At 39.0% G+C, this 27163-nt stretch overlaps 1 protein-coding gene and 1 pseudogene across 1 annotated transcript in view; both read left to right on the forward strand.

Annotated features, from left to right (window-relative positions):
* CCDC172 (coiled-coil domain containing 172) overlaps window positions 1-26438 on the forward strand; it is an 81930-nt gene extending 55492 nt beyond the window's left edge. Inside the window, exon 8 of the mRNA XM_074000857.1 lies at window positions 26363-26438. Within this exon, the coding sequence (XP_073856958.1) occupies window positions 26363-26438 (76 nt within the window). The remainder of the gene's footprint in view (window positions 1-26362) is intronic.
* Window positions 26439-26872: 434 nt separating this feature from the next.
* On the forward strand, window positions 26873-27163 carry LOC107130809 (small nuclear ribonucleoprotein G pseudogene; annotated as a pseudogene).

Consider the following 27163-nt stretch of genomic DNA (forward strand, 5'->3'; position numbering starts at 1 on the left):
GTCCTGTTCTTTCTAATCTATATGATTAGGTTTGGATCTGTGTCCACGCCCAAATCTCACGTTGAATTGTGATCCGCACTGTTGGAGGTGGGCCCTAATAGGAATTGACTGGATCACGGGGGTGGGTTTCTCATGAATACCTTAGCACCATTCTTCTTGGTACTGTCCTTGCCATAGTGAGTGAGTTCTCCTGAGATCTGGTTATTAGTGTATAGCACTTAATCCACTTTGCTCCTGCTGCCACCATATGAGATGTCTCACACCCGCTTTGCCTTCAGTCATGATTGGAAACTTCCTGAGGCCTCTCTAAAAGTAGAAGTCAGTATGCTTCCTGTACAGCCTGCGGAACCATGGGACAAATAAACCTGCGTTCTTTATAAATCACCCAGTCTCAGGTATTTCTTCATAGCAATGCAAGAACGGACTGATACACTATACTTTTCATTTTTTTATTGTAGCTTACCTTGGGTCCAATGAAACACACATAGGAAGAAACATTCAGTTTATTGGCCCAGTTATGTTGGTGCCTCTTCCACTAACAAAGGTGCTTGCTTTCATTGTAATTCTTCTCTAATCATAAAATGTCTGTTGACAGAGTTCCTCTGAGGACCTTCATGTGTAAAAGTTTTCCTACTTTTCACTGTGTGCCCATAAAGTCTGGGGCACCTGAAGCCATTTTCTGGTTAATGCCAATGTTGGTTATAAGGAAACAAATTATCCATGGAGATATGAATCCCCAGTGGATAATGAGGTATATAATCTCCTTAACAGCCATCAGGATTCATTTTCTCTGGTCGCCTGAAACACTGCAACTGCAAACAGTGTAGTTAGGGTTAGATCATACTTAGTGTTGCTACCAAATTTCCAACATCACTTATCTTTCTGCTGTTACCATTTCTGACTAGACAGAAAGTCTATTGTCTAAAAGTGTATTGACTGATATAAGAATAGCTACTCCTGAAGTCATTATATGAAAAAGATACTTGCACATGCATGTTTATAGCAGCACAATTCGCAATTGCAAAAATGTGGAACCAGCCCATCAGTCAACAAGTGGATAAAGAAACTGTGGAATATATATATATATATATATATATATATATATATATATATATGATGGAATACTACTCAGCCTAAAAAGGAATGAATTAATGCCATTCACAATGACCTGGATGAGACTGGAGAATATTATTCTAAGTGAAGTAACTCAGGAATGGAAAACCAAGCACAGTATGTTCTCACTCATAAGTGGGAGCTAAGCTATGAGAATGCAAAGGCATAAGAGTAACACAATGGACTTTGGGGACTCGGGGAAAGAGTAGGAAGGGGGTGAGGGATAAAAGCCTACAAATTGGGTGCAGTGTATACTGCTTAGGTGATGGGTGCACAAAAATCTCACAAATCACCACTGAAGAACTTATAACCAAATACCACCTGTTCCCCAATAACCTCTGGAAATTTTTAAAAATCACAAATAAAAATAAAAGTGTATTGCAACAATTCAACAAGGCCCTAGATTGGAGTAGGTTAGGGAAAGGAAGAAAACTTACTTGGGGATATATTTCAAAATACTGAGGGCTAATGTTAGAACCATGCTTTCTTTTGTGGTTGTAGTTGAATTCATTTATCTATTAATGTTAAGGTAGAATACTTAGGTTTATCTAAATCTCAGAGCAGAGCCTCAGCAAGTCTTATTTCAGAGCAAGTCTTATTTAGACATAGCTTTTTTTGTATATGTTAACACCCTCATTTTTCAGAAATTAGCAAAGTTGAAACACTCTCCTTCAGGATATATAGCAATTGCCATGTGTTTAAATAATTTGCAATTTTCAAAGGTAATTTCTAATTTTATTTTTTTAATATTGAAATTAGTAATCAATTATTTTTGCTTAGGAAGAAAAAAATGAATGGTGGCAGAGAATTTGCAATCTATTTTATATGCAAATACAGAGTGGGAAATGGTTATTGGGATTTGTCATGACCTCAGTTCTGTCTTATTTTAGTCTATTTGTCTACCCGCATTCTAAGTCCTATGAATCTCTATTGTTATATATATTTAATATGCAGAATTTACACATAAAGCCTTTTCCACTTACCAGTAATTTTTGCCCATTATTGGTTTCGTAGCTAAAATATTAATGCAAACTAGAGATCGGGCACCTATTTGAATTACTAACACAATGGCATATATGCAGAATAAACTGCTACCGATACAACTGTTCTTTCACATGTGTGTCATATAGAATATCTAGATTAAATATTCAGTAACAGAATCAGTATTCAAATGCATTGAATTTGAGAATAAAACTGAAGGTTCAGTACATTTATTATTTTAAAATGCTTAAAATGCATAATTTAAGATTTAAACTCATTTTCGTATAATCAAATAATTATTTTAGCACTGCATAGTAGAATAATAGAAAGCAGTATCCGTATGATACCAGCCAAAATAACTGAACTATTAGAATCAATGTAATTAAAGGAACAAGTTATCTGAAACAAAGGAAATACAGCAATCGATAGAAATCACAGTGTGTGAAACTAAACTGCACATCAAGATAAAATATTAGGAGTAGATTAAGTCTTTTTTTAGGTTTTTTTTTAAGAATTAGTCATAAAACTCATAAGTAGGAAAATTAACTGAACTTATCTGGGTAAAAATATGTCTCAGACTGAATTCAGTTACTCTGGAAGTAAGACTTTGGCTATACAGAAAGGCAATTTTTCAACGAATGTCCATTCATTAAGTAAAGTCATTAAATTTTCCGTATACTTAACTATGATCAAAATGCAAACTAACCCAAAGTAACACTGATACTGCTCTGAGGTTTGTGGCTTGCCACCATAGTTCTTTAATGTAACTCAAGTTCTTTGAGAAGCAACTTTATAACTCTCAGTACTCCACTGAGGATAATATTAAAATGTATAGATAGTTTGCTGCAAAATTTTCTGCTGATTAATGGAGCTATTACGCTAAGGGAAAAACAGCAACAAAATCATAGGATGTGGAGCATGACCACTGGCCTAGAAATTCCTTTCTTCCTTCCCTGGCCTAATTATTGAAATGGGAGGAAAAGTAAAGAAAAGCTTTAAGGTATTTACAGTCAGAATGATTTCTATTCTATCATTGTTTTGTCAATAGTAGTAGTTTCTTTTTTAAAAGAAACAAACAAACAAACAAAAATTGCCTGCCTGCCTTTTTTTTCTTGGAACTTGAAAAACCGTGATGAGATTCTGAAAAGGCTAAGGTAAGGTAGAGGTCGTTGTATTATAATGAATTGGAATCTAGAAATGCCTTAAAACAGAATCAATTGGGATTAGTAATTTTTTGCAGAATGGAAATTATGCTGTGAAAAATCCACTGAGTCCATTACCAGAAGGGCAAGCAGTAATTTAGCTGGGTAGCTCCAGATGGACAGACAGCATGCACTGGACAGGCCCTGTTCAAAACTCCTGTGGAGGACAAAGTCCCTTTCTATTTTATACCAATCAATCATACATAACTGTGTCACACTATAATGAATAAATCATTTATTTGCAGCCCAGGAAACAGTAGCAGTTCAGTGACATGATTAGAAATAAATATGAGACTATTTTAATGCCGGGTGTATCAGGGTAAGGTGTTCTGTGATTCAAGTATTTATAGTATAAAATTTGAAATTTAAAAGCTGTTTAATGTACTAAAAAGTATTTTTTAACATTTGAAGCTGATCTATTTTAGGTGAACTTTTATGTTTCTTTTTTGACCCCTCTTCTCTCCTTTTGTCATCCGGAAAAACTTTAGTAAAGGAAATGTTTGCCTCTCAGAATCTAGTTCAGAACATTTTCTGTCAAGGGAATTTTTTTCAGGATGTGAACTAAAAATAAAAAATATTTTTTGTCATTAGCCCGAAGCAGGGATTACATCTTGGGGTTTTGTGGCTCTTTTATCTTAAGACAATAGATATTTTTAAATGTAAGAATGAAAAGGATGAAGTTATCTTTGAAAACATTTGAGGTTGGAATGTATAGTCAGTTTCTGTTGTGCTTTCTAAACATTATATTTTCAAGTTAAGTAAGTTTCTTCTTGGTTTGCTAATGGTCAAATCATCATAGCAGTAAAGAAGCTTTATTTGTTATTTTACTGACACTTGGCAAAAGACTAATATCAAGACAGCATTGACTGCTACACGACGGAAATCAAGTAATAACTTTCCCCTGCTTTAAAAGGGAGAAACAGGATTTTATCTGTTTGTTGTTAATTATATGTAGATCACATTTATCAAACATGAGGAAAAAAATTTGCAGGGCAATGCTTATTGTAGAACATATACTTTGATTAGAGGAAACAAACAAAAAAAAGCCATGACTGATGGTAAAGTGCTCTCCCAGCTGCTGCTATGAAAAGTATCAAGAGCAAAGCAGTCAGAATTGAATGCTGATTTAAACAACTGCTTTTGATACAGAGTGAATTTGTCTTTAAAAGGCCTTTATGAAATAAACAGCACTAGAATTCAAATGTCTGGGAAAATAAAGAGTAGGTGAATATGTGAAATTAATAACAATGTCTGATAAGTACCTGTTCCAAACAAGGCCCATTGATTGAGTGGGAGAATGATTTTATTTTTATCTTACAACCAGAAGAACTGCACTACTTGAATAATTCTAAGTTAATTATTTTCATACTTGTAATAAATTGTAATTCTAATTAGTTGGTAAATAAAACCTTGTTAAAATAAAATCCTCTTAATCTACATTTAATAGATGCAAATACAGCTACTAATGATATTTCTGGATATGGCTTTGTGATTACTGAGAGAAAGTATTTACAAATTTAAGCCACCATTAAGTGATGCGGTTGTTGAAACAGTTTTGTAGACAAAGAAGCTCCTGATTGGGAATGGGTGACCTGAGGGTAGTCCTAGGGTCAGCATAATGTCAGCTCTACAATCTGGAGCCAATTAACATTAGTAAAATATCAAGATTATATTTATAGAAGTCTTTTATTCAATAAAATCCAAGCTCTTTGTCAAGATTCTAGTTGTAGACCAATCAGATATGCCATTTTTAGAGGGGGAACTGAGGTTTTGATTGATGATCTGATTTGTGTGAGGTCACATAGAGCAGAGGGCCTCTTAATTTACAGTTTAATTGCTTGGGTTTCATTTCTAACATAGCTTAAATATGTATTGCTTTTGAAAACTTGCTTACAATAAAATCTTACACAACAGGTAAATATTAGAAGATAAGAGAAATTTAAGAATTATTTAAATCACCCTTTGGTACCAGAAAACATTGATTAATCAGAATCAGCAAATATGAATCTTTAATTAACTAAGAATATCTTTCTACACTCCTTGAGAATAAAGGGGCACATCAGAATAAAACAGACTCAAATCAAGTGTTATTGAAAATTCACCTTCTGGCTATCTCTTGAAAGTAACACCTATTCATCCTGCTTTATTACACTTTCTACAGATGTGTTTGTTTGTTTGTTTGTTTCCAGCACTACCCTGTGGTCATTGATATTTAAAGTGATAATCTGAGGAATGGCACCTTTTTACAATATCAAATAATAAAGGTTATATTCATTCTTCAGTACTTGCTAAGGCAGGTACTGAAGACTAATAGAAAACACCCAGAAAGATCAACATGTAAAAGAATCTCTGATTAACCTGAACTTAGCGCTCTTGCTCATTTCCTTTCTCCTTGTATTCTTCTTTCTATCCATTCTTTCATCCGTCTCTCCATCCATCCTGGCTCATGCCTACCTCTCGACACTCATGCCATACCCGCTCTCCTCCTTGTAGACTCATCTCCAGTCATACAGATCTTTCTGCCCCCCAAATAGGCCCGACTTGTTCTGGTCTTAAGATCATTTCATGAGCTATGTTCCCTCTGCCTTGATCACTCCACCCCCTGATCGCTGTATGGTTGTCAGCTTCTGTCATTCAAATGTCAAGTGAAATGTCACCTCCTCAGAGAGGCTTTCCTTTAAACAATCAATGTAAAGTAGTCATGCAGTCACACTATCACATATCCTAGTTATAAATTCTCTTCATACTTCTTATAATTTCGGACACCTTTCTTGTTTTTCTTTTCTACTCATCACCACTAACACAAGTTCCATGAGAGCAGGATATTCTTTATCTTGCACATCGCTTATCCCTTAGAGCCTGGAACAGTGTGTGGTATATGGGAAGTGTCCAATAAATATGTGTTGAAATATGACTTGAAATAACTTGTTCATTTAACCTATATTTATTGCTTAAGGATTTAAGTATAAATTATTGATTCTCTAGTTAAAGAAACTGGATTCATTTATCGTTGTTTATCTTTCTTGGGCGAATTACCCTGTCTTATTTCTTACTCTTTCTGAGCGTGTTTACTTAGCTGAAAAATGGTAGTTATGTTTGCTAATTTCGGAACCTCTCTATGTTGAACAAACAATAAAAACATTGGAAATAAACCAGAAGCAAGTAATGATCCCACATCCCATCATAGAAAAGTTTGTAGGTCTCTCAATGGTCACTTACAGCTTTCTATTATCAAACTGTTGATTGGCAGATAATGGTTATGAATGCTAACTTTCCACCACCTGCTAGAATAGGAAGTGACAATTGTAAGTTACTTGCGAGCTATGAATGTGCGTTAGAGTACCTTAAAAGCATTATCTCTCCATGGTAACAGAAAATTTTGAAATGTGTTTTCTTCTGTGATTTATTCAGTCTTTCTGGTCTGAAATACAAAGTGTAAGCAATCCTGTTTTTAATTCAACATCATAGGTAGAAAAATATATGAGTGCCATCTTGTGGATTTCTCTGGTACCACACTGAAGAGATTGACAAATCCTTATAAAAATGTGACCCACCCTTCCTTCCTTCCTCCCTTCCTTCCTTCCTTCCCTCCTTCCTTCCCTCCTTCCTTCCTTTCTCTCTCCCTCCCTCCTTCGCTTCTTCTGTCCTTCCTCCCTCCCTTTCTTCCTTCATTTATGTAAATATAAAATTTAAATAATTGTATATAGTTTTCAATTGTTCAAATATATGTACATATATAATTTTTAAATATGTATATGATGCTAACTTTCAAATTAATATCACATGCATCCTAGAGAAATATAGTGTAAGGGATCTAAAAATGAAATTTTTGTAATATTACAGTAGTTTCCTCTTTTGAGAACCTTAAAGGAGCCTAATTGATTTAATCAATACCTTTCCTTTATTTTTGAATAAAAACTATAAGTAATAGACTTTCAGTTTGTTTTTAAGTGTTAGTCTTCAATTTTCGAAGATTCATTCGTGAGCTATTGGTCCATCAAATGAAGTGAAGTCACTCTACTTAGGATCTTTGATAGGTGATTTGCCACTCAGCTTTATCACAAGATATTTGTTCCCTTTAAAACTGTATTTAAAAATTTCCATCTCTTTATCACTTAACATCTGCGGAATTCATATTGTTTCATGAGTTAAGTGGCTGAATTATTTCCTAGGGCAATTATGTTGATGAAGGGAAATTGGGACTCTGTTTACTCTAAGAATTCCTAGTCATTGAATAATTGACCGTACTTCATATGTTCAACCCATCGGCAAATCCTGTTGTTTCTGCTTTCAAAATAGGTGCAGAATCTGGGACTTCTCATCGTGTCGTGAACCACCACCCTGGGGTAGGCCCTCTGATACTTCCTGTCTTCCTTTTCTGCTTTTTCTTCTTAGTACTTATTACTTTCATCTTATTTATCAGTTTTGTCATATTTGCTGTCTGTCTTTCAGACTAGAATGTAAGCTTCACGAGGGCAGGGATTTTTGTATCTTTTTCATTGCTGTATCCCTAGTGCCTAGAACAGTGCCTTACCCATAGTATGTGCTCAAAGAGTTCATTTCTTAAATGAATAGTTTATCTTTGAGTGATTTTCCTCTTTCTCAAATAAAATATTTTAAACTATATTAGTAAGAACATACTCTTGGTGCTTTTATGAACTCTATAATGTCCAAATAAGTAAAATCTTTTTATATTTACCCTGTTTGATTATGGCCCGCTATATTTTAAGGTGAAAAATGAGCATCTACTAAACAGGATATCATGATAATTGTGATATGGGACCAAAGGTGACTAAGACATGGTTCTTGTGCTTATGGAACATTCCGTTATTCTTCCTGAAGACTGTTAAGAAATTGCAAAATGACAGAACAATTCAGACACAGAGTACTAGATTTATTCTTCAGTGAAGCCAGAGGTGGGATTAGTTTTGTTGCATTTGGCTTCATTTTTCCAAAGGGCATCAGTTAAACTTGGCAGTGATTCTGGAGAAGTTGTGTGTGTTTTCTGACATGTGAACACTATGTACCTATTAGTACATGTATGTTTGTAACTAGACAGTCCAAATTCAGAATTCCATCCTTGAGTCTCTCATGCTAGGTGCTGTATGTAAATCATCTCATATGTTCATCCTTAACCTAAAAGATGGGAATATTGATGACTACTTTGTAGCCAAGGAAATAGAGGTCGTAAGGCTAAGAAACTACCAAGATAATACACTGTCAGTTTCAAAGTAGATTTGAAACTAGGATTATCTGAACTCAGTACTCTCTAATATATGCTATATTTCCCAATTCAGAATACCTAGGGACTGATTTCTCTGGGTTTAGAAATGCAATGAAAGTTCATTTCTTTCACAGATGTAAAGAAAAGTTTGCTAGGTACCAGGGATGTTTAATCTCCATTCTTCCCAAGTGAAAGCCACTGCTTACTCCTTCCTATCAGGAAGGTGTAAATAATTGGAATGGGAATATCCATCTTTCCTATTTTACACACATAGTGCCAAGTGTCTCCTGGTACCACCAGGCAAATTCATCATGCCTTCTGTGTCCCGCAGAACTGTTTCAGAATGTGCATTGTAGTATTATCCAGCGGTGGTACAATTATTAATCTCCTCTGGATTGTGAACTATAGGGAGTAAGAATTCTCATTTATCTTTGCATTTCTAGTCTATATCAAAATGCCTTGTACATAGCAGGTACCCAATAAATGTAGAAGACTTCATGAATATGATTCCCTTACACATCATATACTTAATGGGTTGAACAGGTTTTCTAGACTGGCCTGGAACCTAATTATTTTCAATACCTCTGGTGAGAGGAGGTATATTCTAAGATTTAAATAACCGAACTCCCATTAACTTTTGAAGACCAAGGGCCTGCCTTTATTTCTTCTTCAAATGCTTGTTCTGGCGATTTCCACTCCCTTCTTAAATTCAAATTTGCACTCAATACAACCATTTGCTATTTGAGATTCACAGTAGCATCTTGATAGTGTTAAAAGGGGAAATGGAAATACTAGTGTGAGAACATTTCAACAGGAACGGAAGAAGAGTCTAGAAAGAATAGCTGATGACAGATGGCCAGAATGAAATAATTAATACACACATTTAGGTCATCTTATGAAAGGATGCTTTGGTTAACTCCACCCTGCAACTGCAGAAAGAAGCTGACTTGGCTAAAACAACACTGTGGTGATGTGTGCTAAATGGATTATATCCTTGTTTAATTCAGTTTTAATTTCTGTTTTCTAAAACCTCATTAGATTCAACTGAGAATATGAGACTATACTTATTTGAAATAGTAGAAAACTGAATCAGTTTTTGTTCTAAGAAAAAAGTGTGATGACTTTATTTTTATTTGAACTCTTAAGTGAATAGGCTCAACTATTCACTTAGTTCAGTGAATAACTTGCTTTAAAGAGTAAGATAAGACCAACAATAAATTTATGAATACATACGTTTGGCTGAGGGTATTAGTTTCCTATTGCTGCTATGACAAGTTATCACAAACCTAGTGGCTTAAAACAACACATGTTATCTTACACTTCTGAAGGCTAGAAGTCTGAGGTAGGTCTCACTGGGCTACAAGCAAGGTGTTCTCAGGGCTGGATTCCTTCTGGAAGCTCTAGGGTAGAATCTGTATCTTGCCTTTCCCAGCTTCTGCAGGCTACAAGCACTCTTTAATGCTCCTTCATGCATTTCCAGAGCTGAGTCTGCCCATGTTTCATCTTTCTGATTCTTTATCTTCTGCCTCCCTCTTCCACTTACAAGGACCCTTGTAATTATCGAGCCCACCCAGCTAATCCAGGACACTCTCTCCATCTCTAGGTCAGCTGATGAGCAACAGTAATTCCACCTGCAACTTTAATTTCATTGCCATGCAATATAACATATTCGTAGTTTTGGAGATTAGGATGTAGACATCTTTGGAAGAGGCATGAGGAGGGAGGGGGAGGAGGAAGGAGGAGGAAGAGGAGGAGGAGGGAGTGGAGGAGGAAGAAGGAAGAAGGGGAAAGAAGGAGGAGGAGGAAAGAGGAGGAGGAAGAAGAAGGAGGAGGGAGGAGGACAAAGGAGGAGGAGGAGAAGAAGCGAAGAGAAAGGAGAAGAGAGGAGGAAGAGGAAGGAGTAGGAGGAAGGAGAAAGGAAGAGGAGGAGGAAGAGAAAGGAGGAACAAGAAGAAGGAGAAGGGGGAGCAGAAGGAGAAGAGGGAGCAGAAGGAGAAGGAAGGAGAAGAGGAGGAAGAGGAGAAGAAGAGAAGGAAGGAGAAAAGGAGGAGAAGGAAGGAGAAGAGGAGGAGGAGAAGAAGAAGGGGAAGGAGGGAAAAAGGAGGAGGAGGAAAAGAAGAAGGAGAAGGAAGGAGAAGAGGAGGAGGAAAGAAGTTGTCCATATCTGTAAAAAGCTTAGATTGTATTATGAAATCATCTTGAGTTTTGCATTCAAAGTTAATATATTTATTTGCTCTTGCTTCACCTTATTCAAAATGGTCATATGGTGGCTTTCGAATGAGGCAGACATACAATTCTATTCTGGCTCTGCCTTTCCTGTGTGGCCTTGGGCTGGTTACTTAACTCTTGGATTTCAGTTTTCTAATGGCTAACAAAAAAAATAAAATAAAATTACACCCATTGTGTTGGGCTGTAACAGCTGTTGCATAATTCTGAAGGTGTACATATGCTCGGTGAATCATGACCGTTTTAATTATTGTTGGGCAAAGACAGTATGGAATAGATAAAGTACCTTAGCATACTATTAGCTTTTTAGTGTTGCACTTTGTATACAAAATGAACTTACTAGTTCATGTACTTTGATTTCTTGCTTTGAATCACCAGAATTTCATATGTGTGGCTTGTTTCCTAGACCCATGATATATTTGGCTGTGGTGGAGGTGCAGTCTTCAGCTGTGAAACAGAGTTTCCTATGCAAACATAATTGGCATATTTTGCCAAGCATAAAACAACTGAACTGACCAGCCTAGAGGAACTTTTAGAAATGGTTCAATTTTCTTTCAAGACAATCCTATTTGTTTTATATTCTGAGATATAATCAGAATCTGGGAACATGGGTTCTTGGAAACTAGATGCTCTTCTAAATTCTAGTTGAAGGTGGCAGAAATCTTTACCTCAACTCCTTTCCTCAAAGCCCACTATGGTAGTAAAATTATTTCATTTTAAAGACCTAGAGTGCAAAGAGAAAATGATATAGAGGAGTTGATAGCAATACAATTTTGAAAGCTGAGTAGTAGAGGGATGAATGGGGAATGACTTAGCAAACTTAAAAAAGTGGATCCCAGGCAGGGCGCAGTGACTTACACCTGTAATCGCAGCACTTTGGGAGGCCGAGGTGGGCGGATCACAAGGTCAGGAGATTGAGACCATCCTGGGTAACATGGTGAAACCCTGTCTCTACTAAAAATATAAAAAATAAGCCAGGCATGGTGGCGGGCGCCTGTAGTCCCAGCTACTTGGGAGGCTGAGGCAGAAGAATGGCATGAACCTGGGAGGCGGAGTTTGCAGTGAGCCGAGATTGCGCCTCTGCATTCCAGCCTGGGCGACAGAGTGAGATTCTGTCTCAAAAAAAAAAAAAATGTGGATCCCAAACTGGCAGAGGGAAAAAGAAAAAAAATTTTGATTTGCCCCTATAGAACCCTGAAAATTACAGGAATTGGCAGTACTAGAACCTCTAGAAGTAAAGATGAAGATGGGAATGAAGACTAAGGGACTGGTTGGATGTGAATTTAAGAAACATTCAGGCCAGGCAAGATGGCTCACACTTGTAATCCCAGCACTTTGGGAGGCCGAGGCAGGTGGATAACGAGGTCAGGAGTTCAAGACCAACTGGCCAAGATGGTGAAACCCCGTCTCTACTAAATATACAAAAAATTAGCCGGGCATGGTGGCACGCACCTGTAATCCCAGCTACTCCGGAGGCTGAGGCAGAGAATTGCTTAAACCTGGAGGTGCGAAGGTTGCAGTGAGCCAAGAGCGTGCCACTGCACTCCAGCCTGGGCGACAGAGCGAGACTGTCTCGAAAAAATAAAAATAAACATTCAGATCCTCAGGCCCTATTCCCCACTCCAGCTGGGGAACAGCCTCTTCCTAACCTTGGCAGAAGATTTTATGTTTATTTTCCATAGAATATAAAACAGAAGGTCTCTGGACAGAGAACAGCAGGTACTGCTGAGGATGGTAAGAAAATAGAGAAATTAAGAAAAATTTATATTCTGAATGTTGCAATCCCAACTGTACTCAGGTCTCATTTGGGGCAATCACATTTATATCCTCAAGGCCTCTCAAATTAGTATCATCTAGGAACTAGTTAGAAATGCAAATTTTAGGGCCTTATCCAAGACCTACGGAATCAGAAACTCTATGGGTAGGGCCCAGCAATCTGTTTTAACAAGCCCTCCAGACATACCCTTCTCTGAAGAGGCTCACAAGCTGAAAAGAAACGACTTATGAAAAGGGAGTTTTCAATGAAGCAGTCCAGCCAGAGTGAAGCCCAGAACTGACAAGTATCATCCATGTGGAACTTTTCACTTAGCCTCATTCTTAAATAGAGGCAGTCAACATTGATAAGACATGCCTTTAGCATGAAGAAGACCTATCCAAAAGAAAAGGCGGGGTGGGGGAAGCAACTTAGAAGAAAGACATTTTGCAGGGAAATTAAAACTTTGGAAAAACAATCATTGATGTCCTCAGAAGGATAACAGAAAGTACTTGCCATTATAGGTTGTTAATAAACTAAAATATGTTAGTAGAAGTTTTTTTAAAAATCCGTAAAAGACTTAAAAAGTTGAGGGAATCTCCCACAAAGTAGAGCAAAAAGACAAGAGTAAAAATCGGAGAAAAAGATAAAAGAATTAGCTCATTCTGCCCAATGTTTGAATAATACTAGTTTAGAAAGATATAGCAGAAAAAGCAGAGAAGAGAACATTTTCGAGAATTAAAGGACAGAGGTTTTTAGATTCAGAAAAACCATTAAGGACCCAGTGGCACTGATGCATTGGTCCTCTGTCCAAGTGACATCATCACACAATTTTAGAATGTGGAAGACAATGGGAAAAGTTCCTTCGTCCGCCTTTCAGAGCATGTGATGGGGATGTGACTCGCTTCTTCAGTGCCCCACTGCTCAAACCTCTAGAAGAGCATACAGATGGGCAGGCTGTGGGGCTCTGACCCCATGGCATTGTCTAGGGGTGAATGTTTACAGCTGAAGCCCCAGTGGGCGTGTGTTACACGTTGCTCTTTTAGTTTAACTGTCCATAGGCAACTTGTGTTAACCAGCTCAATCATACCCTCTACCTTGCCTCAAGGACAGAGGACTTTCCGTATCCCAGGTTCTTGCCTCGGTGTACCAGAAGAATCGGATCACATCGGGACTTGGAGAATGAGTGCAAGGTTTTATTGAGTGGGATTAGCTCTCAGCAGATGGGGGAGACAGAGGGAGATGGTTTTCTCCTAGAGTCGGGCTGCTCAGCGTCTGGACTCTCTCTGACTGCCCCCGCCAAACTGCATTGCTCTCCTGGTCAGTGGCCTGCAGGAGTCTGTCTGTGTGCTCTTCTGCTGGTGTGCTCCCCTGGACGTCCTCTCCACATCCAGCCGCTTGTGTCTTCTTCAGACGATGTATTCCCCTTGATATCCAGCCACTTGTGTGTCTGCCTGCTAGGATCTCAGGGGCTTTTATGGGCACAGGATGGTGGCGTGGCAGGCCAGTGGAGGTCTTGGGAAATGCAACATTTGGGCAGGAAAACAAAAATGCCTGTCCTCACTTAGGTCCGTGGGCACAGGCTGGGAAGTGGAGCCCTATCCAGGGACCACGCCCTTCCCTTCCCCTTCCGTATCATTTAAGGGACCATGCCCTTCCCAGCACTTCACTTCTGTATCAATAAGATCCTATAAGCGTCTGAAAGTAGGTCACCTCTAAAGGATCAGGAATCAGAATAGCTTTGGTCTTTCCAATAGCAGTACTTGGATGAGCAGTCCAACAATTGGTTTACCAATTCACAAGGGAGGTGATGAGAATCTCCTAGATATGGGGCAGATAAATCCCAGGATCATAGCTTGGCACCAGGCCTAGAGAGCAACCAATCCAAACAAGAGCAGCTTCAAGGGAGACGTTTTTGAGAAGGTCAAATAGCTAGAATACATGATATGTTTGAACTATTGAGAGGAATTTTGAACAATTGGGATAGCGTTTTGGTATGACTCTGTTATAAGTACATAGCAAACTAAGGAAATGAAAAATAAATAAATAAGAATATCAACTCCAGAGGAAACAAAAAGTTGTGCAAGGAAAGAAAAGTAATCCTAATATTAGGATGGCTCAGCTGCTAATTTTTTTGATACCGAACCAGGTTCTTCCTTCCTGTGCACAGTAAGTCAATCACTGTGATGACAGGTTTGCAAAAGAAAGTATTTTAATCACAAGGCTGCCGAGCAAGGAGATAGAAGAACAAATTTCAAATCTGCCTCCCTGAAAATAGGGCTTGGGGGGACTTATGGGATAAAGGAGTGGTGTAAAGCGTTGGGAAAGGTGCTTAGCGTGTAGGAAAGGTAAGGTAGTCGGGGTTCTGCACAAGTGTAATCTAGCTACATGGCTCTTTATAATGGCACATCAGCATGATCAGAGGGAGGAGTTTCTGGCATCAAAAGGTCACTCTTCTTTAGGCACCCTCGCAGGTCCAATTGGAGGGTTGGTAGTCGCAACTGGTTTGAACCGGACAAGAGCTGCCCCCTAGTTCCTGAAAACAACTTTAAGCAACCATTACTATAGTGACCCACAGTCAGAGCTGTTATCTGTAAGGAAGCTAGTGGGAGATTAGTTAGGTTTTACTTGGCTACATGACTTTTAGCTATCTAGGTTTTAAGATCAACTAGAAGTAAGCACTTAAAAGCAAGCAAGGCAGGTTAAGTTTGGCGGACTTAATCAGGTTAGCCCCTGATTTCATTTTCATCATCATAATATTGCATACTGACTATGGATTTAACTAAAAGCATAACACTATATTGGAAAGATAGAGTTGCATGAGAGGTGTGTGTGATGGTGGCATATGTTTTATGGGAAAGGAAACTAAATTCTTATCTTTCATAATGGGAAATTAGTAGATAATGCCAAAACTGAAAAAAATAAGTAGTAGCGTGAGCATGCTATTTAGTGACATGAAGACAAATTTAAATATAAACAGGTAAAGGGTTGAAATTATTGCTTGGGAGTAGGGGTGATGGAGAGAAAAGGGGAGTAGAAAAGGAGGTACTGATAGTGTTCATTAATACAAATAATCTGTGTAGAACTCTTTTTGGAATGTTTGCTGGTTTATTAGCAATAACTTTAAACATGACATAAAAAGCAGGTCCTCATTTTAATATAAATCCAGTGGTATGTTAGTAAACCATCTCTTGGAGCAAGGAGTCAGGGGAAGTCGTTATTTGTAATGTGTTACAAAGACTCCTGCCATGGCCAGTTTCAAGCTAACAGTGGTTTAACAGCTGGATCGCAAGGTTCCAAGAGACATGAGTATGGAACTTTAGTTGTGTCCCTACTCCCATGCCTGGAGGAAATAATTTAAAGTCATTTTTTTCCTGACTAGTTGCTATACCTATTATCTTCATGTTCCTGGAATTTGTGATACAAAGAATAAGATATAGGCGATGAATAGCTTGTGTTACTTTAATGTGAATTTCTGGTAAACCATTTTGGAACTGCCTCTTTTTTCCCTTTAAAAGTCTACTTGTAGGCTGGGCACAGTGGCTCACTCCTATAACCCCAGTACTTTGGGAAGCTGAGGTGGAAGGATCACTTGAGTCCAAAAGTTCGAGACCAGCCTGGGCAACATAGGGAGATCCACATCTCAACAACAACAACAAAAATTAAAAGATTAGCCAGCTGTGGTGCCATGTGCCTATAGTACCAGCTACTCAGAAGGCTGAAGTGGGAGGATGACTTGAACCCATGAGTTCCAGGCTGCAGTGAGCTATGATCACAGCACTGCATGCCAGTCTGGGCAACAGAGCAAGACCCTGTCTCAAAAACAAAAACAAAAAACCTACTTGTAATTGTTGCTAATCAGAGTGTGTATTCAGGGCAACTTGCATCTATGCTCCCAGGTTGCAGCCCTCAAACTTGGCCCAAATAAACTCTGCTTATATTAATTTTGCCTATGCTTCTTCCTTTTAGGTTGACAACTCCAATATTATTACATGGATTTTTTTTAGTTAAAAAGTCCTCTGTGTTTTGTTTCTTTAAATGTAAACCATGTTTATTGAGATGTAAATTACATACAATAAAATGCACAGATTTTTAAGTGGACAGTTTGATGAGCTTTGACAAAAGTGTACACTCATGTAACCACCATGCAAACCAAGGACTAGAACATTTCCTTTACTCCAGAAAGTTTCCCATGCCTCTGTCCAGCCACTCCCCACTCTCACCAGAGCAGCTGCCTCAGGTAGCCACAGTTTTGATTTTTTTTACTGTAGACTAGTTTTCCCTGTACTTGAACTTCATGTAAGTGAATCAAACAGGGTGTACTCACTTCAATCTACCATCTTTCACCTAATGTAATGTCTGTGAGATCCACCTGTGTTGTTGTGTGGACCAGCAGTTGACTGAGCTGAGTATTTCACTCAGTGCAGACCTCGGTGTTTATGATTTTATGTTGGATATTGTGGAGGATACCTTGTAATGACTTTGGATTAGGCAACCTTCCTTTAAAGAGCATTTAGTTTTGGACTGACAGGCATTTAGATTACTGGAGAATCCTTTTGATCCTGTTAGTCTTGGTTTTATTCTCTGTTGGGGCAGTTCTGGTTTTATTCTGAACATAGTCTTAGGGGAGGGTCCTTACTCTAGGGTGTAGTTCCTATCCTAAGGTGTGACCTTTCTGGAAATCTCAGCTAAATGCCTACCGTGTTCAGCAAGGTCTCTTCACTCTGGCTGGGCTGGAACCACTGTATTCCAGCCCAGCACAGCCTCTGGTGTTCTCATTCTGCTCTCAGCCCTACAACAAGTGATCTGGGCCTCCTGGTACAGCCCTCAGGCAAGGACCTGCAGTCCTGCCTCTCTCCCCACTCCCACTGAAGTCTTTACTCCCACCCCAGCCACCTGCTTTGTGTAGCAACCGCTTGTTAAAGAAAAAGTAATGAATGATACTTGTTAAAGATGGTAAGACACACTTTATTCATGGGCTACCATGGCCATAGGTATAGGGACCACTGCAACAAGATCTTGTACTTAGGGAGATACTAGAATCAACTTTAACTCCAACAAGGACAGGTGGAGATTTATAATGAGGAATCAGAGTGTGTGTGAGTGGTGATGGTGAACGGGGGGAGTCAGTCGATGGAAAATTACTGAAAGGAACTATCAATGACAGGGGTTTCTGGCTAAACAGACTTGATAGGATTATTGCTGAAGACCGGCCAGGGGGCTTAAAGATTGAGGGTGGTCAGAGTCAAAGAGTGGAGATTTTCACTAGTTTAATTTAGCAGCATTTTTGCTCACACTGCATTCATCAAGGACAGAGAGGGGAGCCCAAGGATAGGCTTAGTCAGAAAGGGCTCAGGAGCCTGACTTAGTCAGTCTTAGTCAAAGCAGAGAGTCTTTATCACCCTTTTCTGTCCCTGCCCCACAATTCCAGCTGCTTCAGCTTCGTGAAACGTGGGTTTCTGCCTTCTCTGCTTAGGAAGCACACCTGTCTCACCTATGGCAGCCTGGGTCTCACTGCCCTGTGCAATGGGAAGAAAACTGACCCAGGACCACCCCACATGGCTTCTGTGTCTTAGGGATCACAGTCCTGCACTTCCTGCCCTCAGTGCTTGAAAACACTTGCCTCACATATGTCCATTTCCTTGTCGTTTCCAGTGTGAGAAGAAGTCCAGTGCCAATTACTCTGTCGTGACAGGAAAATGAATTGTAGAATAATGTAGGATGATTTGACTCTTTAACCTGTAACCTGACCTTAAGCACAGCTGGATCCAAACAAAGGCATTAGACCGGTCTCTCTCTCCACTCCTAGCCTGATTCTTCTGGCTTAACCTCCAGGCACACTCTGCCCACATAGTGGCAACGATGGCTACTGGCAGCTGCAGCTTTTCTTGTGTCAGTTTAACTATCCCCAGGGAAAGAGAGCACCTTTATTCAATAGTTCTAGCAAATATCTGAACTAGCTTTCACTGGCCTGCCTTGGACTAGGTGCCTATGCCTGAACAATCTCTGGGATTCTAATTGGCCAGTCCAGGCTCGGGGGGAGGGGGCAAGGAATGAGACCAGCTTAATAAAACCCTCGTGTAGCAAGCGGAGGCATACTTTTCCAAAAGAAAATGGGAGTGCTATGACCACCAGAAGGAAGAGTGAATGTTGGGCATTACCAGCAAAAGTACTTACTATATTCCAAGCACTCTCAAGGTTTAGTTCAAGGGTCATTTTCTCTATAAAGCCTTGTTGTGTCCTACTCAACTACAGACATCATTAATCAATCTTTTAATTCAGTTTTAACTTTTCAGTATATCTGTCTTACAACAAATCATTCGTCTTTTATTATAATCAGTATCGTATTTCACCTTTCTGTTTCCTTCAGGCTCCTTGAGGGCAAAGAGTATTTGATTTAAGTTTGAATTCATTTATTCATTCATTTAGTTAACAAATACTGTCTTGGGTCACTTAATGACAGGGATACATTCTGAGAAACTCACCATTAGGCAATTTCATTTTTGTGCAAACATTGTAGAGTGTAAACCTTGATGGTATAGCATCCTACATACCTAGGTTATATGGTATAGCCTACTGCTTCTAGGCTACAAACCTAGGAGCAATATGTTTGTTACTGTACTGAAACTATAGGCAATGGTAACAAAATGATAAGTATTTGTCTAAACATAGAAAAATTACATAATACATGAAGTAAAAAAAATTTTTTTGAGATGGAGTCTCGCTTTGTCTCTCAGGCTGGAGTGCAGTGGCGCAATCTCAGCTCACTGCAACCTCTGCCTCCCGAGTTCAAGCAATTCTCTGCCTCAGCCTCCCGAGTAGCTGGGACTACAGGCACTTGCCACCACACCCGGCTAATTTTTTTGTATTTTTCATAGAGCTGGGGTTTCACCATCTTGGCCAGGCCGGTGTTGAACTCCTGACCTCGTGATCCAGCCACCTCGGCCTCCCAAAGTGCTGGAATTACAGGCATGAGCCACCGCACCCGGCCTGGTATAAAAGATTTTAAAAAGTATATCTGTATAGGGCACTTGCCATGAATGGAGCTTGCAGGACTGGAAGTTGCTCTGGATGAGTCGGTGAGTGAGTAGTGAGTGAATGTGAAGGTGTAAGATATGACTGAACACTGCTATAGACTTTAGAAACACTGTACACTTAGACCACACTCAATTTATTTAAAAATATTTTTCTTTCTTCACATAATAGATTAACCTTAGCATGCTGTAACATTTTTACTTTATAAACTTTTTTAACTTCTTGAAACTTCTGGACTCTTTTAAATAACACTTACCTTAACTTACAAATACATTGTACAGCTGTATAAAAATATTTCTTTATATCCTTATTCTGTAAGCTTTTTCCTATTAAATTTGTTTTAACCTTTTCTGTTAAAAACTAAGACACAAGCACACACATTAGCCTAGGCCTACATAGGGTCAGAATCACCAATATCACTGACTTCCACCTCTACATCTTGTAAGGTTTTCAGGGGCAATAACATTCATGGATGTTACAAATACAAATAACATACCATGGATGTCATCAGCTATGATAACAATGACATCTTCTGGAATATCCTCTGAAGGACCTGGCTGGGGATGTTTTACAGTTAACTTTCATATATGTACAAGTAGAAGGAGTGTACTCTAAAATAACAATAAAAGTATAGTATAGTAAATATATAAACCAGTGACAGAGATGTTTGTTACCAGTATCAAGTACTATGTACTGTACCTAGGCTGGTTCTTCTGGCTTAACCTCCTGGCACACTCCCACTCCAGCCACCTGCTTTGTGTAGCAATTGTACCTAATTGTATGTGCTATACTATTTTAGGACTGGCAGAGCAGTAGGTTTGTTTACACCAACATCATCACAAACATGTGAATAACGCTTTGCACCAAAATGTTATGATGGCAGGTCCTCACTAGGCAATAGAAATTTTTCAGCTCTGTTACGATTTTATGAGACCATCATTGTCCATGTGGTTCATCACTGACCAAAATGTCTTTATGTAGTGGATGACTGTGTTTGAGTGTTTATTATGTACCAGTCATTATGCTAAGGCTAGAAAGAAGGTAGAGTCCAATATACATACACATTGTCCGTGTACTAACAGGTTTATTTTTAGGGGGGAAGATAATAAAGAAGGAATTACAAAGTGTGTGTTGAATGTTATAATACATATTTTAAAAGGGTACTGTGGGATGGAATGATTCCTGAAGGGAGTGGTGTTTAAGTTGACACCTGAGGAATGAATGAGTTAGCATGATGAAGGAGGACTGGAGGTAGGTGGTGGCTGTTTCAGGAAGAACAAAGGGTATTGGGGGAACCCGCCCCCAATAGTTAATGTGGGTTCTTTTCTATTTCCCTAAGTGTCGGCTGGTTTGGGAAATAAAGGGAAAGAGTACAAAAGAGAGAAATTTAAGGCTGAGTGTCCGGGGGAGACATCACATATCAGCAGGTTCCATCATGCCCCTGAGCCGTAAAACCAGCAAGTTTTTATTAGTGATTTTCAAAAGGGGAGGGAGTGTACGAATAGGGTGTGGGTCACAGAGATCACATACTTCACAAGGTAATAAAATATCACAAAGCAAATGGAGGCAAGGCAAGATCACAGGACCACAGGATGGGGCGAATTTAAAATTGCTAATGAAGTTTCGGGCACGCATTGTCATTGATAACATCTTATCAGGAGACAGGGTTTGCCAGCACATAACCTGTCTGACCAAAATTTATTAGGTGGGAATTTCCTTGTCCTAATAAGCCTGGGAGTGCTACAGGAGACCGGGGCTTATTTCTTCCCTTTGGCTAAGACCATAAAAGACAGCCACCCGCAGGGGGGCCATTCATAGGCCTACCCTCAGGGGCACATTCCCTTTCTCAGGGATGTCCCTTGCTGAGAAAAAGAATTCAGCGATGTTTCTCCTATTTGCTTTTGAAAGAAGAGAAATATGGCCCTGTACCACCCGGCTCCCGGCAGTCAGAGTTTAAGGTTATCTGCCTTTTTCCTTGAACATTGCTGTTATCTTGTTCTTTTTTCAAGGTGCCCAGATTTCATATTGTTCAAACACATATGCTCTACAAACAATTTGTGCAGTTAACACAATCATCACAGGGTCCAGAGGTGACATATATCCTCCTCAGCTTACAAAGATGATGGGATTAAGAGATTAAAGTAAAGACAGGCATAGGAAATCACAAGGGTATTGATTGGGGAAGTGATAAGTGTCCATGAAATCTTCACAATTTATGTCCAGAGATTGCAGTAAAGACGGGTGTAAGAAATTATAAAAGTATTAATTTGGGGAACTAATAAATGTCCATGAAATCTTCACAATTTATGTTCTTCTGCCATGGATTCAGCTGGTCCCTCCGTTTGGGGTCCCTGACTTCCTGCAACAAAAGGGCCTTTGTGAAACCCCTGAGGCAAGAGATGATACCAAGAGTTTTCAAGGAACTGAATCTCATATAGTGCAGAAACAGTAAATATAGGCCAGACCTTGGAATCCACTATAAACTGTGTAGGCTGTTTGGATTTTACCTTAAGGACAATGAACAAAGGGTTTTAAATAAGGGAATAACATGATCATATTTATATTTGGATTATCCTGGGTACAGTATGGGAAGGAAATGGAAGAGGAGCAAGATTAAAGGCAGGGACACCAGAGGATACTACAGTAGTAAGAAGTGAGAATCGGTAGTGGCTTGGACCAAGGTTCTATGGAGAGGATAGGGAAAAAAAGACAGATTTGGGAAAACATAAGCCCTAAAAGTAAGAGAAATTCATGATGGATTGGAAGGGAGAAAGTGGAAGAGGGAAATGAAAGAGACTGAGGAATAAAACATGACTCCTGGGTTTCTAGCTTGAACACTAGATTGCATAGCACTAGATTGCACAGCAGAATGATTTCTTGAGATCAGGTACTGTGAAGCAGTGGCAGGTCAAAGGGAAGTGAAGGTGGGGAAGCAATGAGCTCTAATTTCATTATGATGAATATGAGGTATCTGCAAGACAGACAAATGGAGAAACCCAACGGTAATTGGATATATGATCTGTCATTCAAGATGAAGCCCTGAGTTGGAAATAAGGATTTTTTTTTAATCCACTTGTAGACATTAATTAAAGACTTGGATATGAAATGGCCTGGAGAGAATGAAGAAGGCCTACGACATACTCCAGAGGAACAACCAAAAACAAAGAGTCAAGTAGAGGAGAAAGGGCCAGCAAAGGCTGGGCATAGTGGCTCATGCCTGTAATCCCAGCACTTTGGGAGGCCAAGGTGGGCAGATCACAATGTCAGGAGATCGAGACCATCCTGGCTAACACAGTGAAACCCCATCTCTACTAAAAATACAAAAAACTAGCCAGGTGTGGTGGTGGGCGCCTGTAGTCCCAGCTACTTGGAAGGCTGAGGCAGGAGAACAGAATGGCGTGAACCCAGGAGGCGGAGCTTGCAGTGAGCTGAGATGGTGCCATTGCACTCCAGCCTGGGTGACAGAGTGAAACTCTGTCTCGAAAAAAAAAAAAAAAGAAAGAAAAAAAAAAAGCCATCAAAGAACTGTGCAGATTGCCCAAAGAGATTAGAAGAAAAAACAGGTGAGCATGACACTGAGGAATAATTCTGGGAATACAGCTTTTAAGAAGGAAGGAATGGACAAACTCTTTAAAATGTCATCAAGAAATGTGAGGACTAACACATGTCCATACTCCCCAGCACAGAACCTGACTGCATTCATATATTCATTTGTCAAATGAATCTTTATTAAACATCTTTATTTCTTGTCCACGGTTCATTATTTCTCATCTTGGGAGCATGAGACAATGACTACAAGGCTGACTGGCACCTGTTATACCGGAGTTCCATTGGCTGAGGAAGTTTTGTTCTCAAGGATGGGTCATTATATTATTTTCTGCTGCTTGTCATGAAAAATGGTATAATGTTTTATTGTGAATTACTTTAATTAAAACGCAACTTCATTTAGAAGGCTTAAATTTGACTGTTTTGTTCACAGAATATAGGACTAAGAAGTAGCTCTCCAGGACTAGTGGGGGTAGTGGGAGTGAGGGTCTCATATAAATCAGAAATCTATCAAAAAATGAGGCTGGACACTGTGGCTCAGGCCTGTAGTCCCAGTACATTGGGATGTCAAGGTGGGAGGATTGCTTGAGCCCAGCAGTTCAAGACCAGCCTAGGCAATATGGCAAACCCCATCTCTACAAAGCAATTTAAAAATTAGCTGAGTGTGGTGCCATGCACCTGTAGTCCCAGCTACTGAGGAGACTGAGGTGGGAGGATGGCTTGAACCTAGGAGGTTGAGGATGCAGTGAGCCATGATTGCACCACTGCACTCCAGCCTGGATGACAGAACAAGATCCTGTCTTAAAAAAAAAAAAGAAAAAAGCATTTTATTTTCTTTTCCCTAAACAACCTCATAGGTACAGGCAGATGAGCCTGCCCAGAGTATCAACCACCTCCTTTATCCACAGGACAGGACTGATAACAATGACTTCAGGCATTGGATGCCTACTAGGGGCTGCACACTGTGTCAGATATTTTACAAACATTCATCTAATTCTAATACAACAAAATTCATCCAGCACCACACATGGAAAACTGAGAAAATGTATTTGCAACAAGTGATAAATGAAAGGTTAACACTAATAATGTAAAGAAAACTTTAAAAACAATAAAAACAGGAAATAAAAAAATGGGCAAGGGATATCAATAATTAATAGAAAAAGGTACAAAGGCTAATATTCATATAAAGAGATGCTCTTACTCATTTATAATTTAAAAATGCAAATAAAAACAAGATACAATCTTTCCTATAAATTGACAAAAATTAAACAGAAGGATTATGCCAGCATTGGTGACATTAGGGCAAGAGGGCACACTTATGTTACAACATTTTGAGAGATTCTATCAACATTTTAAATATTTTAAACATAAACTCTATAAACATTTTAAATTCTATCAACATTATAACCTGATAGGTACTACTAGGTACCAGCATAGGTTGTATGAATGTTTGTGAACAAGAACGTACCGTTATTTGTAGTTTTTTTAAAAATTGGAAATGGCCTAAATATGGAACCAGGAGCATATAATGCAACTATTAAAAATTAAGGGTGGGCACAGTGGCTCATGCCTGTAGTCCCAGTTACTTGAGAGATTGAAGCAGAATGATTGTTTGAGCCCAGGAGTTCAAGGCTTCAATGAGCTATGATTGCACCACTGCACTCCAGTGTGGGTGACAGAGTGAGATCCTGTCTCAAAAACAAAACAAAACATTGAGAAGTATCTATTACCCATTTTGGGAGATGGCTGTGATATATTGTTATGTGAAAAAGTAATTTAGAAAATATATTAACATTTTAAATAATAACATTTTTTAAAACCTGTAATTTGATACAAAAAATTAGCTGGGTGTGGTGGCGGGCACCTGTAGTCCCAGCTACTTGGGAGGATGGGGCAGGAGAATGGCATGAACCTGGGAAGTGGAGCTTGCAGTGAGCCAAGATCGCGCCACTGCACTGCAGCCTGGGCAACAGAGTGAGACTCCCTCTCAAAAAAAAAAAAAAAAAAAAAACCTGTAATTTGAAAGTTGTATATGTGTGCATATATATTACATATAGATGGCCAGATAATGATATATTAGTTTTCTATTGCTATTATGACAAATTACCACAAACTTAATAGCTTAGAGCAACACACATATACACGCATATATTACAGTTCTACAGGCAGAAGTAAGAAATAGTCCTCAGTGGGTTAAAATCCAGGTGCTGGTAGGGCTGTGCCCCTCCTGGAGGCTCCAAGGGAGAATCCATTTCCTGGCCTTTCCCAGCTTCTAAAGGCTGCGTGCATGTCTTGGCTAGTGTCCCATTTCTCCATCTGCAAAGCCTGTAATGTCAGGCTGAGTCCTCATGCTCCATCTTTTTGGTTCTCCCTCTCTTGCCTCCCTCTTCTATTTGCAAGGACCCTTGCAATTACACTGAGCCCACATGGAAACCCAGGATAATCTTGTTATCTCAAGATTAACTGATCAGCAAATTGAATTCCATCTGCAACCTGAGTTCCCCTTGGCGATGTAACAACAGATTGACTGGTTCTGGGAATTAGGATGTAGATACCTTTTGGTGGGGAGAGCATTGCTCTTCCTATCACACATATGCACATATATTTGTGTAAGTATCCAAAAAAGTCTGGATGTATATACATTGAAAAGTGATTTCCTCTGAGAGGCTGTATTTGAATGCAGCTTGAAAATTATATACCATATATGTGTTAAGTATTAATAGTTATTCAATATATAAGTAATGTAATATTGTAAATTAAACTTGTCACTTAGTGGCAGTATATCCATCGAAGAATAATATCAGAGGAATTAAAAACAAATGTGTCTCTTCTGATTTATGACACTAAAGAAGGAAATAGATAAATCTACAATCATAGTTGAAGATTTTAACATCTCAGTGATTGACAGAACAAGGAGACAAAAATCAGGTAGGAAATAGATTATTTGATCAACACTTTCAACCAACTTCATCTGGTTAAAAATGTGTAGAACTATGCACCCAACCACATCAGAGTACACTTTATTTTCAAATGCAGAGGGAATAGAACATTTGATGGGACATAAAAGCAAATTGCAATGAGTTATCAAAGAATTGAAATCATACAAAGTATGTTCTCTAACCACAAGGGTATTGAATTAGAATCAAGTAACAATAAAATATCGAGATAATCCCCCAAATACTTAAACAATACACTTTTAAATAACCCATGGGTCAAAGAAATACCTGTGGCTGGGTAATTTATTTTTTAAAAAGTGGTTTATTTTGGTTCATGTTTCTGCAGGCTGTATGGGAAGCATGATATCAGCATCTACTTCTGGCGAGGGTGTTTGGAAGCTTACAATCATGGTGGACGATGAAGGCAGAACCAGTATGTCACATGGTGAGAGAAGAAGTGAGAGAGGCAGGAAGTGCCAGGTTCTTTAAATAACCAGATCTCTTGTGAACTCAGAGCGAGATCTTACTCATTAACATGAGGATGGCACCAAGCCATTCATGAGGGACCTGTCTCCATGACCCCAACACCTCCCACCATGCTCCAGCTCCAATATTGGGAATCACTTTTCAACATGAGATTTGGAGGGACAAACATCCAAACTATATCAAGGTCTATAATCCATCTAAAATTAATTTTTGTGTATGTAGTAAGAAAGGGGTTTATTATTTTTTTCATGTGAATATCCAATTTTTTTGAGCAATTTTTTTTTTTTAAGAAAGACTTTCCTGTTCTCCATTAGATTGCTTTGGTCAAAAATCAGTCAGCAAACCTCACTCTCCCAAGTTGAAACAACTTATGGACAAGAAGTTATTGAAATTAAAGGGTGGCAGACATGTCAAAGGAATATTGCAGGGATTTGATCACTTTACGAATCTTGTGATAGATGAATGTGTGGAGATGGCAACTAGTGGTCAACAGAACAAAATTGGAAAGGTAGTAATATGGAAATAGTATCATCATGTTAGAAGCCTTGTGATGAGTATAAACAATGGCTGTTCAGCAGGGAAATCCATGCCCCCTCTCCAAGGGGCCTGTTTTATTTTTATGTAAAAACTGGGTCATGTATGTTTTTATATTAAGCTTTTT

This window comes from Macaca fascicularis, chromosome 9 (genome assembly GCF_037993035.2).
Source record: "Macaca fascicularis isolate 582-1 chromosome 9, T2T-MFA8v1.1".
NCBI classification, from domain to species: domain Eukaryota; kingdom Metazoa; phylum Chordata; class Mammalia; order Primates; family Cercopithecidae; genus Macaca; species Macaca fascicularis.